Here is a 20,885-nt window from a genome sequence, read left to right on the forward strand (position 1 = left end):
GGAGCTTTTTAAAGATTTTGAAATTCAGGGTAAGGAATTTTTGATGTGAACTTTTTATTTTATTATTTTGTGCTTTCCCACTAGTTCCCTTTTCTTATTAAAAGGAAAGTGGAAACAGCCTGTGTGGGGAGTAGCTGTTCCTGAGTAGCACACGGTCTAGCAAGGATTTGGAAGAGGCCTTCCTGCATTCCGGAGCAGGTTGTGTGCTGCCAGATGAGCGAGGGAGAAAAGCAGCCCCCGTGGGCTGGCGGAACTGTTCATAGCATCCGCCAGGAAACTCCAGGAGAACCTGTGCAGCCCAGGTAGTTTAGAAAGCAGTGGGGAATGCAACTCTTGATTTCTGGGTTGTGAGTTTGAGCCCCACGCCAGGCATAAAGATTACTTAAAAGACATCGGGGAGGGTATGTGCTATGTTGAGCGCTGTGAATTGTTTAAGACTGATGAATCACAGACCTGTGCCCCTGAAACAAATAATACATTATATATTAATAAAAAAATAAAAAACCAAAAAAATTTTAAAAGTAAATATAAATGAATGAATAAAAAAAATAAAAAGCAGTGGGCAGTTGGTCAGGGGTGGGGGTGGGAGTGCCGAGAGCCCAAGGATGACATTGGCAAAATGTTCAAGTCGTGTTTAATAAAATAAAGAGCAGTTGTTCACGGGTCTGATGGTCTGATGTGCGGGTGTGGAATTCTCTTCCTTGGCGCCAGTCGACGTCTTCCGTACTTCACCTGTTCTGTAGCTCTCAAGGATAAAATTTGTAGTGCTGGTAGAAAAGAGCAATTATAGAAGATTTGAATTAGTTCTGTATTCATCAGGGTTCTACCAGAGAAACAACCAGGAGGAGATGTCCAGAAACAGATAGATGGAGAGATCTGTTTCCGGGAAGTGACCGGTGACCGTGGGGGCGGCAAGCGTGTGATCCAGAGGGCCGGCGGCCGCCACAGGCTGCGCGCACTCGGCCGGGGCTGAAGCTGCAGACTGCCCATGGAATGTCCTCACGCTTTGGCTCCCAAAGGCTTTTTCCGTTCTCTTGTTTGAACAAATATGGCTTAAAGTAGTGCCATTCATTCATTCATTTGAAAACGGCCCCCGGGCACCGTGTGCAGCCATTCTGTCAGGTGTTGGGGACGTGAAGGTGCACACTCCATCCCGGAAGTGAAGCTGCGCTATCTCTTCAGTTAAGAATGGATTTTGACTTAGTGGTGCCCTTAGCTCCTCTTGTTCCGCCTGCATGCTTACACCCGACACAAAAGCTTATTTGGTTTTGAAACAACAGCAAATCTGAAATGGAATTTAAAATAGGGCAAAACGCTGAAGCTGCATAGGAATTGATGTTTTAAATCAGGGAAGAAAGGGACGAAAAACTAGATAGACACCACCTAACAGCCTTAGTGTGAGGGGCTCTGCCTTTCAGAAGTGCTTCTGCCCTCCTTCACTGATCCCCAAAGCAGTGGAGATTGACCTGGTGGCTGGACTTGCGGGGGAGGACCCGAACACGTGTAGCTCAACCCTTCCTTTTACTTTGAATTTGGCTGCCTTTAGAACAGGAGCATCTGTCCACCCTCTTCCACGTGGCGAGCTATTGGGAGTCAGAGGCCCACAGTTCTCCCTGGGACGGGAGAGGTTCCTGTGATATTCGGGTCTTAGGGGAGTCCATTTTGCTGCAGATCAAACTTTTTTACTATTAAAGCTGACATTTTGATCATCTTTCTGACTTGTGCCTACTCAGCTGGTTTGGAAGTTGAAAAAGAAATAAGGGCTATTTTTTGAGGTCGCTCAAATATCAAACACTCAATGGTGTACAATCACTTAGTATATAGGAGTATTAGTGTACATAGCTCATTAGGTATGTTCATTAGGTATGTTCATAATCATGACCTTGGACTTTTAATGAAAATTTAAATTACATTGCATAACGTGTTTAAAAAGAAAGGTTTATGTAATATATTTTATAATATAGCCTATCTAAAAGTTTTGATTCTAACCAGAGATAAATTCCTTATCATTCTGGAGAATGCAGCTATCCACAACAACTTCTTTCATGATGATTCCAAATAACAAAGGAGAAAAAAAATCTAATTTACATCTTTGATTTAAAGGGTTTTATCCTCCATAATTTCTCCTTGATTCTTTTTCTTGACCTTGTGTCAACCAAGCTTGAAGACATTTGTTTTGCACAAATATGGAGCAAGAAAGTGAATATGACAAAAAAAAAGCAGTGTTACTAGGACAGTAGGAATGCTGTAGCAAGAAAGCAAACATTTATTTAAGAAATCAGAACTAAATGGAAAAGTGAATACCAATTTATAACCTAAAAACACCCACCCCCTGTGAAATTTTAGGTGCATTATATTTAGAGTCGAGTTTGTTCTTAACTGCTCAGGACACACCTAATTTTTATTTTGTAATTTCAAGTGTTTATGCACATAACAGTTCAAAAATCCAGAATTTGTTATAAGTGGGCTATGCTGTCAAATGACCTTGTTAAAACAACATGAGAAATCAAGAGTTCACTCTCCCACTTTCTCTCAGTTCTGAGACCGCAGAAAATGAATCTGAACTCGTGTTTACAGTTATAAATCCTATAAATAGAAAGTTGCAATGCTCTTGGTCCTAGCACATCTTGTGCTACTTGGAGATCCTAATTATAACAACTGGTAAAACACCAAACCAAACCAAACCAAACTCACCAGTCTTTGTGATGACTAGCACTTTACAAAGTGAGTGAGTGGCTTACACAAGGCTAGCCTGTTTTCATAGGTTCAGTGTGTCCTATTTGACTTATATAGTGACACATACTACCAGTTGGTATTAAACCTACTTTCAAAAATGAAGAGAGTGATTCTATGAAGTAACATCAAGTCTGTTACTTTGTGTAAGAGGTAAATGCACAGGCTGGGCCATTATGAGTCCCACCACCTACTAGCTGTTTGATCTTGGTGGACTTTGGTTTCTTCACTTGTCAAAGAATATCATCCCATCTACACAATTCCCACATAGGCTGGTGTTTGGATGGAATGAGACAACATACTAGAGATTTTCGAAATGAAAACAGCTGTTCACATGTAGGGTCACATTTCAGTTTAATTTCACTAGCTACTGCCTGATCTCCTGACTTGTCCTAGCTGAACCTTTTTTTAATTACCAGTAATTTGGGGGAAAATATTAACCTCAAAGTGCTGTCGTGGGGATTAAAGAAAGGAAGACAAACTGAAGTTTGGGAAAAATGTAGGTTGATTTTTATTGCTTATAACTGTATATAAAGGAAACATGATTAATTTTGTATAATTTATTCCTTTGACAACATACTGAAAATCAGATCAACCCAAGTCCCCTCAAAACCTGAAGATTTCTTGTGAAATCTGATACACTTTGCATTAACTTGTGGGTTAGAGTGATATAGTGGGAACACCACATAGAACTTTGGGGGCATTTTAGTATTGACCAATGCTACTTTTATGGGGAGTTAGATAGTCACAGTTGAATAGCATAAATTAATTCCACACAGCAATTCAATATTCCATTGTAGATTGATTATCCACAAGAAAGAAAAAGAAAAGTCACAATGGCTTTGATGAAAATAAACCTTGGAATAAAGACTTTTTTTTGTTGCTGTTGCTATCGCTAGACTTTTTTGTCTAATACGTGCACACCATTCTGAGATCATGGATTTTCATCAGAACACCTTCACTGGTACATTTTTCTGAGTTCCTTTTGAAAGTGTGCCCTCCTACTTCCCATCCACCGTCCACCAGGATGTCAAGTTGCTTGGTGTGAAGGCTTGAGGTCGGTAAACCTCAATGAAATGAGGCAGGTGCTCTGTGGAAGATGCAGGTGGTTTAGAGACAGATGTGACTGTTTTCGTGGCACGTGGTACCCACACCAGCCACGGACAGATAAAGCTTCCCATCTGGACACACACAGATTTCATAGAGTCCTTGTGAGCTGCCGGCGGCACCCCGAGTCCCCTGAACCAACTTGGGTAAACACACAGTTTCAGCATCAAGCACAAGCTGTTTGGGAGAAAACGAGAGATGAAGTGATAAAAGAGAATGGACATGATAGTGTAAAACTCATATCTCAAGATGCTCCAGACAGATTAGTTTCTTCTCTGCATAGAAAATGAAATAGGCACCTGACTTCACTTAAGACATTATCAGAGTCTTTTAAAACCTATTTCTATTTTCCATTCAAGCAGGGGCTTAATAATTCCTTCTCCAAATTGAAGTCTTTTTTTTTTTAACCCATTGTGCTAGTTGAGCTAGGAAGATTTATGTGCTATACTAAAAATACCTTTCAGAATTATCTGAAAAAGAGTTTTAATTCACATTTATCTTGTGACCTATTTTGACTTTATGCTAAATCACCTTCTCTACCCCATTAGGATAAAGTACAAGCCGCAGAAATAAATTCATCTTAATAATTTTTACCTGTGAATGTTGGAATTTCTGCTGATTTTGTTTTCCAATGAGAGGCAATTAACTTCATCCTATTAGGTGCCAACCATTTCCCTAACTTCTCTTAGATGTCGAAAAGCAGTAGACAGACTAAAGCCAACTAAAATTAAATGAAAGCTATTGGGGTTTTTGTTCCCATGACAGTTTAGTTACACCGAAATGTAAACAGATGGCCATTAATTGAGGTTTGGAAATCTTTTTGGGAACAAAGAACTGTCCCACCGGGTAGCCGAATTTTACCCATGCCAGGGCACTCACTTATTAGAAGGAATTAAAGCATGTCATGGACGGGCATAATGTTGTGCCTTGCAAACAAGTTTGGAATCTTCCTTTATTTTCCATACTCTCATCCATGAACTCTACTCTTTTCATAAACCTATGCTTGCAGTCTGTACACCCTCCTGGGAAGCTGACCGCTGCCATGGGAAGCAGTGGGTGGAAAAATATTAGAAGCAAAGCTTTACCTTGTGGTCTGGGACACTGTCATAGTAAAAGAAATGAAATATGTATTGTATTTTTTTTTAAACTCAGAACCTACTTATGCTATTGTCCAGTGCTTTGGGTTCTGTGGCTAGTTGGTTTTTGCTAATGTGCTTTACCTTTTCCTTGTTGGCTTCTTTGCTTTCCTTTCTTATGGTTAATCAGTGACTTTGTTTTCTAGTTGTTATTTTTTTCTTGCTCTTCCAGCAAACTCTAGTCACTGGCAATCCACATACCCCTTCCTTGCTCACCTTCGTTTATCTTTATAGAAATATATCTTGTCTTGCCAGACATCCCCGCACTTTGAACTAGCTTCCAGTAATAAGGAACATCAGCTTACGAGTCAGGCTATGTGCTACTATAAAAATGGCACCTTATTCGTGGAAATAAGTGAGACTATTTCAAATTAAAATTAGCATATTTTTTCCAAGGTCATATATTTTAAGTATGCAGTGACATTATCATTTAGTAATGAGATTCCAAAATGCTTGACTTCCATTTTTGCATTTATCTGCTCTTGGCATCATAACTTCTTCAGTTACAACTTGAAGGGGCTTCAGCGGATGTCTTTTATATTCCACTAGCAGCCTGCCATTGGATGGGCCCTGTCCACACTCATGAGCTGCCTCTCATGGCCTCCATTTGCTGCCTCAACCACACCTTCCTCTTAATATCAGATTAATATAATAATTTCAAAATGTTGCCACCCATATTACCACATTGCTTTCTCACAGCACTGTGACATAGTTAAGCAAATATTGTTTTCCTTATTTGACAAATGAGAAGATAGGTCCAGGTCTGGAGAGGCCTGTTAGTTTTCCTGAACTCAGACAGGTAATTCATGAATTTATCTAGTACTAGAACAATCGGTATTGAGTAGTGGGTGCTCTACTGCCTCATTACGACTTTGGCTTTTATCAGTGATGTTTTATTTCTGGACTTGAAGTTCCAGATTTTATCCTTATTGTGGTTGACTTTTAAAGCTCTTATTTTTCATGTTTAATTTTTGTTTAAACATAATTTGATGTGAGCAAGCATAGGGCTCAAGGCAACAACCAATAATGGTTGTCATTTACAGGTAACTCCCAGTGACTGCCATATTGAGAGAAGTTGGATCAGTAGGTAATTGAAGAACTGATAGTCTCTGTCTGCTCTGAAAGTCATCAGGACATACAACAGGAGCTTCATATACCAAACTCACCATTCCATCACTACTTTGAAAAATGATATCCATTTGAGAAAGAGCCTCAATTTTCCCAGCATGAGCTTTAATATGAACACCCTTTGGGGCATCCATGCTTAGACTCCGTGTGGGGGATTCTAACCTGAAATGAGGGAAAGAAGCAACAAAAAATAGTATTAAAAAAAAGCTACCCCAGGAATCCCTCATTGAATGGCTTTGTGTAGAAAATACAATTAACAAAGCATATAGTATCATGATGTCATTCTTGAATGCTAATATAGTGTACATTCTTTATCGATAAATCCAGAAATAATGTGCAGTAAAGAAATTAACTTCCCATCAATAAGAATCTACAAAATTAGTGTCCTTTAAAAACAGATAAAAACATTACACAGCTCTACCCCAACATAGTAGTCTCAGATGGCAGGGTTAAGCACTCTGCATATCACACCAGAAGAAAATGCAATTTGTGAATAATTTTGTAAAACTCTGTAGTGAAAACAGAAACCTGTCCAGGAAGAAGAGAAACTTAAGGATAAGACATTCATTTGCTCCCTCTTCATAAAGTGGAATGTAAGCTTAGCCTTTAGGTTTTGTTTGCATTTATTTATTTATTTTTTAATTTAGGAGGATTACAGGGCACATGTGAAGATTTCTTTTGGGAAAATACTAAAGTGGTAGGGTTGGGAAACAATGGAGACTGCCCCAGCTGGCTTTGTTTTTGTATAATTTATCAGAATCTCCTTGTGACTAAGTCAAACATAGAGAACCAGGAGTATATGGACCAGAGAAATTCTGTTTGCTTCTGCCTGAAAAATACTAAACTTCCACCAGGTGGCATAACATGATCACTTGAAAGATTTTTCAGCTACTCTAACCCAACCCAACCTGACCCAACCCAACCCAACCCAACTCAACCCAACCCAGCCCAACCCAACCCAACGCAACCCAACCCAAGCCAACCCAACCCAAATCAACCCAACCCAATCCAACTCAACTCAACTCAACCAACCCAACCCAACTCAACCCAACCCAACCCAACCCAACCCAACAATCTGAAAGGCTGATTTGACTGAAATGTTTAAGATCAATGAAGTGGAACAGGATACCAAACAGTGGGTAATTCTCTCACAGCAGGTAAGATTAAGAGTAGGCATGGGTAGGAGAGAGAAAGGGGAGTGGCTCCAGAGGGAAAAGTACCTCGGTCATTGATTTGCATTTGAACTCACTGAATATTTATTCAGTAGATGTTTAGCTCAGATGAATTGCTGCCTTTAATTGGCAAGTTTTTGTCTACCACTATTTGTTACAGAAAACAAAGTTTCATTTTCTTACGTACATCTTAATATGTAAAATTTGATCTGTTATACATTTAGAAATTTATATTTACTTTGAGTACAAGGAAACACTTAGAGACATTTATAGAATTTATTGGTCAAATTATGTTAAGCTTAGGTTATGGGGAAATGCTTAGATACATCTAGATGATTTGGTCTGCTGATTGCCTGCCCATTTTGCTAGTTGTCTACATTTTTCCTGCCTGGATTGATAGGAAAAAAGGGGAAGGGGATGGGGAAGGAAAGGAAGGGAGGAAGACATGTAAGCAACTTGTAGAGGTCTGGTCCATTTCAGGCAATCCATTTGTAAATTTGAAGATCCTGGGGAAGGTGAGTTTGTTTCAAAGATCAGTCATCAAACAACAAAATAACCTCAATAGGACCAACTACTAGTTTTTAACCATATTATAATATGGTGCTTCTGGAATAGCAAATTTCTTCCCCTTCGTATCATTTCTAGCCTTGAAGATGAAATATGTCAGTTCAGCACAAGTTGGGACACATTTTACCAAAAAAGGTTGTGATTAGAATGCTCTGAAGTATACATTTTCATGAACACACTGAACAGCAGTCAGATATAAAGCAACTCAACTTTTTTCTCTTTTGTTATATTTTAGTTTGCTAGTTAGATATCCAACCCTTTCTTCGAATATGTGAATATATATTTACTCATGACTTATATGAGGAACAAAAAAATTTGAACAGTGACCCAGAAATATACCAAATAAATAAGCTGTGTGTTTATACACGCACACACACACATATGGTATATTTGCCACACACACACACACACACACACATATATGGTATATTTGCCCTTTGCCCATATTCACTTTTGCATTTAGAGAATATAAGTAGTCAAGCATATATGATTGTAATATTTATTGCTCATGATTTTAAGCTCTTTTAGGCTTACAGTAAGTCTAAATTTTGTAAATAGGATGAGAGACTGGGAAGCATAAATACAAATTGACAAGAAAAGCTGGCCTAGAGACAGCACTGGCCAAATCATGCAAGGACTAGATTATGTCCACTGTTAGGCCATGCTGACCACTAGACTATGTTAACTGTGTTGGTCTTTAATCTAAAAGTGTGGGGAATAATGTATTTAGTCATTTAACCCTTATTTATTAAGTCCCTATTATGTGCTTTTCTAGATTTGTAGAAAAACAGTAGCAAAAAAGGCAGACAGGCTTCCTGCCCTTAGGAATCTAACATTCAAGAAGCTTAAAGGATGTAAGCAGAGGAATAACAAGATTCTATTTTTGCTTTAAAAATATCACTCTATAAAGACCTGTCAAGACAGATGAACAGATGCAGAGCTCTGCCCTCAGCCCCCAATTACATATAAATGCTGGATAAAATACAATAAAAAACAAATACATGCTAGGCATAAATAACAACAACAAAAACAAACCCAGAAAAACAAAGGGCATTTTCATAGTGTCAGAACAGAAGAAACTCATAACCAGAGTGATGAGTGGGAGTTGAAATGCTGGAGCCCTTGGAGGTAATGGGCAGATAAATGCCTTGTGGGCTGGTATTTTAAATCTCTACAGGGAAGGAGTTGTGGCCAACTGGGGGGGGGGGCATGGGAGGAGTGTTTGGAAATGGGCTCTGGGCATACAGATGGGAGTTGAAACACAGTATGATAAGAACCCTAAAGCAGGCTGCTCTTTCTGGAATGTGAGCAGAAAGTCTTAAATCATGCACTATTGTAGAAGCCAAATCCACACACTATTCCGGCCTTGTATCAGCCCAATCTGAGAAACACCTGTGAACGCTGGCTTGAGAACAGTGCCCCCTGCAGGACCCTGGCAGAAGTGAATGGGAAACTGACATTAAAGGCAAATAGCCAAACTGTGGAAAGAGCCAAGATGTCCATCAACAGATGAATGGATAAAGAAGATGTGGTATATATATACAATGGAATATTATGCAGCCATCAAAAGGAATGAGATCTTGCCATTTGCAACGACGTGGATGGAACTGGAGGGTGTTATGCTGAGTGAAATAAGTCAATCAGAGAAAGACATGTATCATATGACCTCACTGATATGAGGAATTCTTAATCTCAGGAAACAAACTGAGGGTTGCTGGCTTGGGGGTGGGGTGGGAGGGATGCGGTGGCTGGGTGATAGACACTGGGGAGGGTATGTGCTATGGTGAGTACTGTGAATTGTGCAAGACGGTTGAATCACAGATCTGTACCTCTGAAACAAATAATGCAATATATGTTAAGAAAAAAAAGAAGATAGCAGGAGGGGAAGAATGAAGGGGGGGAAATCGGAGGGGGAGACAAACCATGAGAGATGATAGACTCTGAAAAGCAAACTGAGGGTTCTAGAGGGGAGGGGGGTGGGAGGATGGGTTAGCCTGGTGATGGGTATTAAAGAGGGCACGTACTGAATGGAGCACTGGGTGTTATACACAAACAATGAATCATGGAACACTACATTAAAAACTAATGATGTAAGGTATGGTGATTAACATAACAATAAAAAATTTAAAGAAAAAAAAAAGAGTCTCCATGAGAACTGCACCTAGATGAAGGGCCAAAGAGGATGAGCTCTCAGACAGAATTTTCAAACCACATGGGAGAATCTGTCAACATGAGGAACTAGAGGTAATAGAACAGTCAGAAAGGGACTAACACTAAGCTTAGAGCATCCAAAGAGATAAATTAACAGAACAAGACCAAAATAGAAAAAGAAAGATTTAAAAACCAGGTAAGTAGAAATTAATTAAATAAAATTAAAGTCTTCTGGTAGACTGAATAGTAGACATGTCATATATCAAAAGAGAATAGGACACTGTAATGTAAATTTGGTATTTTGGTGGGAAAACAAGAAATGTAAAATTTGAAATGCACAATTAATGTTTTTAAATGCATAAAAAGCACAGAATTTCAAAGGAAACTCATTAATGACTTTTAATTTTTTATTTTTTAAAGATTTTATTTATTTATTCATGAGAGACAGAGAGAGAGAGAGAGAGAGAGGCAGAGGGAAAAGCAGGCTCCCAAGGAGCAGGGAGCCCGATGCAGGACGCGATCCCAGGACCCTGAGACCATGACCCGAGCCGAAGGCAGACGCTTCACCATGTGAGCCATCCAGGCACCCATGACTTTTAAATACAAATGTAAACATTACTTAAATGGGTGATATAGCAATTTATGAGCTTACTTGTTAATTAAGTAAGATCTGGCCAACGGGCTTACAACTACTATAATTTCAAAGCAGCAAAGAGTATGTAATGTATTTTGAGATACTTCTATAACCTTCATGTGATATTAAAGTATCTCTGGCTTCTACAGATTAAAAAGTCAAAGAAACTGCTAATCCTACCGTGGTTTGTTACCTCTCATTTATATTTGAAGGGATGCTAAATTTCAATTAGAAGTCAGTGAAAATGAAGGACTTTTTTTTCACATTCAAAATCATTAACCCACTAAATTCTGTTCTTGGACACGCAGGGGATCCACAGACCACAAGTTAAGAACACCTATTCTCTAGAGAATGAGAAGACACAGATATGAAGAGGTAATGTTTAATCATTTTCCAGAACTGAAAAATAACATGAGTTCCTAAAACTGAAGAGGTGTATCGATACCCAAGTACGAATTAAGACATAGCCAGCACCCAAACACTTTCTGGTAAAACTGCAAACATTAAGATTATGAGAAGGTCTTAAAAGTATTCAGAATGAAAATCAAATTGCTTACTTACCAAAGACCCAAAAGTAATGAATAATATCTTAAAAATGCCACTGTAAAATTATTGTCAGTCTCGAAATATATCCCAACTTAGCCATCTTTCAGCTATGAAGGGACTAGACATCTCAGGCCCAGAAAGAAAAGTTTATTGTCTATGCAGATCATCACTGAAGAAAGTACTTATAGAAACTAAACCCAGAAGAAATGAGTATTTTGGAAGAAGCAGCGATGGACATTAGAAAAACCAACACAGTGTGTGAGTAAAGCTAAATCTGTATTGCCTGAAAAACAGAACCAGAGAGATGAGTAAAAGCAAAGTTGAAACAAAACAACACACAAAGCGAAGTTTGGGTGGGAATAACTTTCTAAAATTTTGGTATAATTTGAGAAGAGAATGATAATGACAAACTTAGTTAGAAAGTATTAACTTATCTCCATGCATATAAAACATAAAGGATAATCATTAAAAGAATGAAACCAGAACCACTAGAGAGAAATATGGCAGGGAGAATAAGGAGAAGTTTAATAATCAAACCAAAGGTCAGAAAGAAGAAAAAATGAAAAGAAAAAGCACAGTAAATAAAACATGACACCACAGAAATATGTCAAATAAATCACCTATTAAATATGAGTAGTTAAATTCACCTATTAAAAGTTAGAAACTTTACTGTAGGGGATTAAATCTCAAATCCAGAAATTTAATTCCTAGAGAAACAACTGAAACATAATAATACACCCCACATGAGAAAGCAAATCTGGTTGGATTAAAAGACCTAAATATGAAAAATGAAAGTGTTTTTGAAAGAATTCACTTCCTTCGCTAATGCCCAGGAAATGGTTTCCAATATATCCAAGTTTCTAAAGATTTATTTTCACTATTCTGTTATTGGATGAAACTTTCTTCTTCTTTTTTTTAAGGATTTTATTTTTTAAGTAATCTCTACACCCAATATAGGGATTAAATTTACAACCCTGAGATCAACAGTCGCACACTCTATCGACTGAGCCAGCCAAGGCAGTCCCCCCAGCATTTTACTTTCTGTTATTGGATGAAACTTTCAACTCCTCAAACTGTTTTTACTTGCTGAGTTGACTAAATACACTATATTTTGTTTTGATATTTTATGATTTTTTCTTTTTTCTTGGAACTGCTAGAATTAAGGAAAATCAGCCACACCATAAACTGTTAATTACCGCGAGGCACAAATTGCTTTCATTGTTTAAGTAGCTTCAAGATGGTAACCTATGATAAATGAGAAATAAACACTTGGGATAAGAAATGCGATTATGCAAGCTGAGAGCAATCAATGCTTCATTTGTCATTTATAGACACTGATTTTTTTTTAAAGATTTTATTTATTTATTCATGAGAGACAGAGGAGGAGAGAGAGAGAGAGAGAAGCAGAGGGAGAAGCAGGCTCCCAAGGAGCAGGGAGCCCGATGCGGGACTCAATCCCAGGACCCTGGGATCATGACCTGAGCCGAAGGCAGACGCTTAACCATCTGAGCCACCCAGGCGCCCTAGACACTGATTTTTTTAATCAATGAGTTGTTTCAAAAAACACTGAAACAGAAGGAATTTAATTCACAAGATACCACTTTCAGACCATGTATTTATACAAATATATTTGAAAATCATGATTAAATTAGTAATTTCCTAGAGAAATACAGGTGATCAAAATGGACCTTTATTAAATGTACAGATTTAAAAAGACAAATTTCCATAAAAGAAAAATTACACTGTTAAGGAATTATTTTTAAAAAAATTCATCAGGCCCATATGATCCCAGGGAGAATTCTACAAAATCTTTAGAGAACAGAGCATCCCAACTGTCCACAAATTATTCCAGAACATTAAAAATGAAGGAAATCTTCTTAATTCTTGAAGCATGAATAACATTGTTACCTAAACTTTACAAAAACAGCACACGAAGAAGAAAGCTACAGACCAATATCATTCATGTACATAAATGTGTTGGTTCTAGATAAAATATTAGCAGGTAGAATTGAACACCATTGTAAGGAAAGAATATACCATGACCAAGGGCAATTGATTCAAGGAATGCAAAATTGGTCTGGCATTAGAAAACCCATTAACATGATACACTGTATTAATATATCTAAGGGACACATAAATATGACTACTCCATAAACGCTAATGAGCCTTTGACAAAATCTAACAGCCATTCAACACAAAATAGAAACTGATATTTATTTATTTTTTTATAAAATACACATTCACATCATCTTAATGGAGGAACACTAGCAGCGTTTCCATTCAGACTGGGCAAAGGCAAGGATGCACACTACTATCTCCACTTGTTTCTCAACTGCTCTAATGATACTGGGACATGGAGTGAGATCAATCAGTCAGAGACACAGATTTGGAAAAGAAGGTGTAAAAGTCTATCTATTTGCAGATGATAGGACAGCGTACATGAAAAATCCTAATGAGCCAACATAAAACTGACTCAAAGAATAAAAAGTTCAGTAAGGTTGTTTATATAAAATTAATGCACAGCAATCATTAGCTTTCATATCCAAAACAATACCTTGTTAGAGGATATAATGGTAGATAGAATAAAACCTCATTTATAATTGCGACCAAGCTGAGCTAACATGCTTAGGGATAAGCTTAACAAGATATATGTAAACTTATTAAACTTATTCTTGTTAAACTTAACTAGAAATATGTCAAGAAAACTTTTAAGTACTCCTGAAAAGACAAAAATGGATTTTAACGAATGGAAATACACCCCATGTTTTTGGATAAATGATTTCATAATGATGTCAGTTTTCCCTAATTTATGAATTTAACAAAATCCTAATAAAAGAATATGCTTTTTCCTGAACTAGACAAGTTAACACTTAAGTTCATATGGAAAAATAAAAAAGAACTGACAGAGAAATGTTGAAAGAGTCAGTACAAGTGTGTGTGAGTGTGAGAGAGAGAGAGAGACAGAGAGAGAGAGAGACTGGTCCTATTTGACTTTAAAATATCTTCTAAATCCTGTTTAACAAGATTGGTACTGGGACCTGAATAGACAAACTAGCGGAATAGAGTAGAAAACATACAAACAGACACACATGCGTAGGGAAATTTAATACATGATAAAGGTTGTATGTCAAATTGTAGTGGCAAAGTTAGAATTTCTAATTATCTAATTGTTGGCACCTCTGGTTGGCTGATTGGAAAAGATAAAATTAGACGCAGACCTCACACCTTATACCTCACACAAGAATAACCTCTAAATGCATCAGGGATCTACAATGTATTTTGATGTAGAAGGGAAAGCCAGACTAGCAACGGGGCTGACAAATTCCTCTTTCTGTAAGGAGAGTTTAAAATTCAGATTTAATGAAGAAAAGATTAATAATTTTGAGTATATAAACATTAAAAATTAATAGAAAAATGTTAATAGGAAAAATGTTAATATTCAGAATATATATGTATATTTTTAATCCCTATAAATCTGTTTTAAAAAGTAATTAAAGAAGCAAAGAAGATGGAGTCAATTCCAGAAGCAGCAGCCTTAATAACAGAATAAAAATATGAAAGATGCTTAACCACACTAGTCGCCAGGGAAATGAAATGTAAAATAACACAAGATCACACTCATCAGCACGAAAAAGGTCATAAAGTCTGACAGTGCGAAATGCTGGTAAAAGGTGAGGAAAGAGATTCTCAAACCGCTCATGGAATTATAAATCAGCACAAAGCACTTGGAGAGGCACATGGGCCAAGCCTGGCAAAGTTCAATATGTTTACTTCTGAAACCCACACTTTGTGAAACTTGGTAGAATAGCCAACCCAGAGCAGTGCTCTTCAAGGCTGTCCTAAAAGAATGAAAAACTAGGTGCCCAATACCCATTTTTAAGTTAACATTGTGTTTTACATAAATTTAAGTTTTGCAAAAGGTACCATTTCTGCCACATTTATAAACACTGTCATTTTGAAAGAAGACTCATCACTTTACAGTGTATTTGATGGAATCTAAAAAGTCACGGAGAGTTGATACCCATCAACTTTGGGTTATGATCCAGTATGTTAAAAATTTTTTGCTTAAATCGTCCAGCTTTGGTTGGGAACTTTTTTGTTTTGTTTTGTTTTGTTTTTGATTGGGAACTCTTTTATTTGGTTCCTGTGTCCTTTTAATGATGTACCTTTGTTGTTTCAGTTTTTGAGCACATCTTATTCACTGGTGCTACAAAATGCTCCAAATTTATCTTTTACATTCGCTGCCCCAGTCCTAGAATGAGCCATTTCTCTGAAGAATCCTGATTCCTTTTATTGCAGAATCGTATGAGAAACCAAGTACTGTTTGTTTGCCACTGATTTTATTTTAATTACTTGATCTCTCATTTCTAGAATTTCTATTTTGTTATTTTCCAAATCTGCCATCTTCATACGACTTTGCCTCATCTTTATATTTAATTTTTTTCTTCTTTGAGCATTTTATTCATGTCTGTTTTAAAATCTCTCACTTTGCTCTACTACTTAGATAGAGTTTTAGGGGGTAACGTAGTGGCTGCTGATTTTTTATCTTTTCATTATTATTATTATTGTAGTAAACTCATTTTTAGCAAGGATTGTTTTCCATAGATGTTTTTATGTCATGGGTAATGGGATAATTTCTTCACTGTAGTTGGACTTTAGTGTAGTTAACATTAATTTTCCATCTTTGAGCTCTTATACAATGAGGTAGTGTGGATTTAGTCCTCTGATCTTGGCTGAGCAAAGGCCTATTGTTCATGATTTCTTGTGGGTAACTTAACTTATGGCCCAAGATTTTAGGCAAATTGTTTCAAATATCTTTCATGGGGACCAGGGTTTACAAGGTATCTCAGTCTGGGCATTACACACACACACACACACACACACACACACACAGAGCTAAACCTTAGTATCACAGTCCCATAATATATTAAAATCCCAGCTCCTGATCTCTATGACATCCCGACATCTCCATGAATACTTTGGCTTTAGCTTTCACTCTACTCCGACAATGAATTTCCTCTTTGTTACTGGGATCTAAGAATGAGTTTGTCTTGGTTTCTAGTTGAGCAGTATTTATAAGTATTTGAGCAATATTTATAAGTATATAATATGTATGATATATAAGTATATAATATATATTATATACTTATATACATAATAAGTATACTTATAAGTATATATAAGTATACAATATATACTTATATTTATTTGTTTGCTTATGTATGTATTTATTTATTCATAAGTAAACTGGTATTTACAAGTGTTTGAAACAGGAGCAAATGTTTCCATGTCCTCTCATTTTACTTATTTAATGAAGACACACACCTATATTATTGACTATGTGCTAGGCATCGTTTCGAGGCATTTACAAATAACTTACTTAATTGCCACCACATCCCTATTGGGTTGCAGGGGGTTTACAGTTTACCCTGTGATATTAATATCTACTGATTTTCTTAAGTTTCAGTTGCTTCCTTCTCTGTGACATCATCTCAGATTACCCTGGGAAGATTTTATGTTTTTTCTCCTATGCCCTCACTATATTTTGGACTTTCATCATAGCAAGGAATTATATTGTTCTAACTTGTCTGCATGTTTCCTTTCCCAACAGACTTTAAAATCATTAAGGGCAGAATCCATGCATTTTATCACTGTAGAACTAGCGACCATTCTGGTACATAAACATGTTTAGTATATTTTTGCTGAATTTTTAAAAAAGAATGAATTATATCATGTATGAATGAAAAGTAGCATGTCAGAATGAATGAAGCATATCAGACTTTGTATTTTCCTTGTGAATGACTTTGCTATAAGAAATGCAAATCTAGCTTAAATACACATTATCTTTCTTCTTAAAGCAAATAATAATTGTCACCCTTCTATGACTACCATTTGAACAAATATCAAAATTTAAGCTTGTGGGTTAGCCTGGTGATGGGTATTAAAGAGGGTATGTTCTGCATGGAACACTGGGTGTTATACGCAAACAATGAATCATGGAACACTACATCAAAAACTAATGATGTAATGTATGGTGATGAACAACATAATAAAAAAAATAAAAGTTAAGTTTGTGATATTTAAACATGTATATTTCAGAGATATATTTATAAATGCATAATGATCTCAAATCTAAAAAATCCCCATTCATTGTTTTCAGGATATTCTAGAATCATTTTCACTTTACTCAAGTCAGGAATAGTAATGGTACTGGATTCAGAAATATAAAGTGAAAGACAGTTTATGGTAAGAATTTATAGAAGAAAATATGAATATCATATAATCATTTAGAGGAGTCTGGTTGTAAATTAAAGAATAAATCACTCAAGGGTCCACTTAAGTGGTGGAGAGAATACACCCAACAAACATGGACTGTGGAGTCAGAGCTGAATTTGAATAATCCGTTGGCTACTTTTTATTTATTTGTTTGTTTATTTATTTAGGCTACTTTTTAATCTTTGATTAGAACATGCTGCTATCTAGATCTTGGTTTTCCTCTTTTATACAATGGGGATAAAGTTGCTTATTTTTAAGGTAGAGTTGATGATTAAATAAGACAAATTATGGGACAGTGCACAGATCCTGGCAGTTGAAGACATTCAGTACTTGTCAGTTCATGCCTTCCATCCTCACCCCATTCCTCCAGGAATTTCTTACAATTTCATTATCTTCTTAATCACTTTGCCTGTAACACCTGGTTTATATGACCACCCCCCACTTAGTACCACCTTTTGGAAAGCATGAGGATACTCTTCTGCCATTTCTTTTTTAGCAAAGGCCTGCTGTATAACCAGCAGATTATACCCTGATGGGACAACATAAGATAAAGGGTTTAATTTTGAGATCCATATATTTTAAAACAGTTAAGTAAATTACTTCAAAAAGGAGTCTGGCATCTCTACAATTTATATTATTTTATAATTTCAAATTGGTTTTAATGGGATTATTTTTAAAGATATTGAATCATTGTTCTATCCTAGAAAAGTAACATGTTCTTCTGCCCTAACTATAGTAATTCTGTAATACTGATCTTGTGATCCTTTATCAAAAATAATGAAATTGTTCTAATGTAATTAGAATCACAATTTATTTTCGTGCTGCAAATGTTCTCTAAGTGGGTACGATGAATTGAACCCTCATTTGCTTTTAATTAATATTTAATTAGATATTAAAGATAAGAGAAATGCTTAATTTTCTAACTTTTATTCCATTTAGTGTGATTATCTACTTGGTATAATAATGATAATAAAAATGATTATTGGTATTCAACTTTCAGTTTACAGAATACTTTTAACCTAATAGCTAATTAAATCTTTCACAGAATACACTGAGATATATGTTACTATCAACATTTTATAGATGAGAAAAATAGTTTCAAAAGCTATGTTTGGCCAAGGTCACAAGGCTTCTCTGTGTAAAGCCAGGACTCCTACCATACTTAATTTCCTCTATTATACATAATATATTAGGATGTTAATTGTTCTGCATATATTTCAAGTTCAAATACTGAATGTAATTTTAAGGGATACCTTAGATTTTAGGTACTTGTTTTTAAAAAATAGTATTTGATTTTGTTACAAAATATAAATATAATATTGGAATAAACAGTTATAGCAATAAATGTCATTCAGTAGTGCATTGATAAAGTAAAGTACACATAGGCACACAGACACTCCTATAAAGAATACATTTACATTCTGGAACTAGGTGATTTTATATATTCTGACATTATGTAAAGATATAACAAAGGTTGAGGACATTATGCTAAATGAAATGAGCCAGTCACAAAGTACAAATACTGTATGATTTCATCTACATGAGGTGCCTCGAGTTGTCAAATTTGTGGAGACAGAAAGTAGAATGGTGGTTTCCAGGGTTTGGTAGAGGTGAGACTGGGAAGTTGTTTACTGGCCACAGAGTATTAGTTCTGCAAAATGAAAAGAAATCTGGAGATGGAGGGTGATGATGGTTGTACAACAGTGGGAATGTACTTAAAATACTTTCTTGAACTGTACACCTAAAAGTGGTTAAGATGACAAATTTTCTGTTTTGGGTGGATCAAACATAGGGAATCAGTGGCTCTTTTTACTTCATTTGGATTTTAGTAAGTAATGACTAGTTAATAAGTGGAACATCATGAGAATAAAGACAATTAATTAATGGAATAAGATACAATCTGGTAATGACTGCTAAAATATTGTTCCAGCACATTTCCAGGTATCTTCCATAAGAGAGTTTATGTTTGAACAAAATTCTTACCTCAGGTCCTGAAATGGGTCAGCTCTTACGAGGGGGGTCTCCACTGAATGTTCAAAAAGTGCACCTTCAGGCCCTAAACAAAGCCAGAGATGCATCATTTTACAAAAGTAAAACAACGAAACATTTAGTCTGTATATTAAAACGCAAGTAGATTTTGATCTTGTTGCTGAATTTTTACAGATGTGAGCAAGAAAATGTAATTGATGTATACAAACTAACGTATAGGATTTTTAAGCTGTTCCGGTAAGTTGAAATTATTCTAAGAGTGTCAGTGGCACTCTTTTACAAGGAACTATAACTCCGTAACTAGTTTTTAAATGTATGACAATTACTTAACATAACCAGTTAGTGATATTATAGTGACATGTGATCATCGTAATGCACACAAGTACACGGCAGGCATAAAGCCTATAAACTGATCCATATTATTGTTAAATAAGAGCAGCAATTTATCATTGAAATTGTCAATGTTCAAATTATATGATCTTACTTCTATTATTACTATTTGGCCTCAAAGTAAATATTCCTCAGAACCTATTTGCATATATTAAAAGAGATGCTTCATAGTTTTATAAAATAACTTAATAAATCATTGATTTTCAGTATAACTATATTTCCCTTATGTATGCATTCATATTTAATATTCTCAACTATGATTATATAAAAATATATAATTGATGTAACATCTCTTTCTTGTGGAAAATAGAACATATTGTTTGGGGTCATATAATCTACATTTTAGACAGGCAAAAAAAGTCCACAACAAAATATCATTATATAAATAATGCACTTAAATAACTCTATAGTATGATCCTGTATAAATATTATTTGTATAAGGAAAGTATAATAATAAAAAAGCCCAGTGTTATAATGTTAACTTTTTTTTTTTAAAGAGTGTATCACCACAATTAGGCATAGTAAACAGTCTGGTGATTTCCACTAATAAAATATCTGTAGTATTTGGATGATACCATCCTTCTTTCTCTTCTGGATCCTAGAATAATTTATGATGAATGGATACTCATGTGAAGATCTGTAGTAAGACCATGGTACAAAATGAATTGGAATGGTGGTGAAGACTTCACGGGCAGAACCCAGTATTATGAAGTTCATGGATAGAACCCAACACTGAAGGGGAAATTGCTCTAGGCTGCTCTATTCTTCCCTACTCATGGGTTCTTTCAATTACAGAAATAGAGTTCAGCATGAATACCTCTGTCCAAATAGTGCTATTATAATATATACCCAGACATGTGTTAGATTTTTATGTCTACACTGATAACTATTAAGATTGATTCCACACATGCATTGAGTACTTATGGACTGAAATGAGCTTTTCAAGTGCTACAAAAACAAAAAAGATTTCCATTGCTCCGCCTCACAGCCAAACCTTCACATGATGTCTCTGTTGCCTTCAATCCATTCTATTCTGCCAACGCCACAAACTGCCTT

The 20,885-nt window shown here is 36.0% G+C and overlaps 1 protein-coding gene across 3 annotated transcripts in view; it reads right to left on the reverse strand.

Annotated features, from left to right (window-relative positions):
- Positions 1-3,201: 3,201 nt before the first annotated feature.
- The window catches only part of SGCG (sarcoglycan gamma), a 119,932-nt gene continuing 102,248 nt past the window's right edge, over positions 3,202-20,885 (reverse strand). For all 3 annotated transcript variants that reach the window (XM_025875291.2, XM_073894784.1, XM_025875292.2), the window contains 3 exons: positions 19,434-19,506; positions 6,143-6,266; positions 3,202-4,017 (listed from right to left, as the gene is read on the reverse strand). In XM_025875291.2, coding sequence (XP_025731076.2) covers positions 3,844-4,017; positions 6,143-6,266; positions 19,434-19,506 — 371 coding nt within the window. In that variant the 3' untranslated portion in view covers positions 3,202-3,843. The remainder of the gene's footprint in view (positions 4,018-6,142; positions 6,267-19,433; positions 19,507-20,885) is intronic.

This window comes from Callorhinus ursinus, unplaced genomic scaffold (assembly GCF_003265705.2).
Source record: "Callorhinus ursinus isolate GAN/ISIS: 27379988/994484 unplaced genomic scaffold, GSC_fseal_2.0 scaffold7, whole genome shotgun sequence".
In the NCBI taxonomy this organism is placed as follows: Eukaryota; Metazoa; Chordata; class Mammalia; order Carnivora; family Otariidae; genus Callorhinus; species Callorhinus ursinus.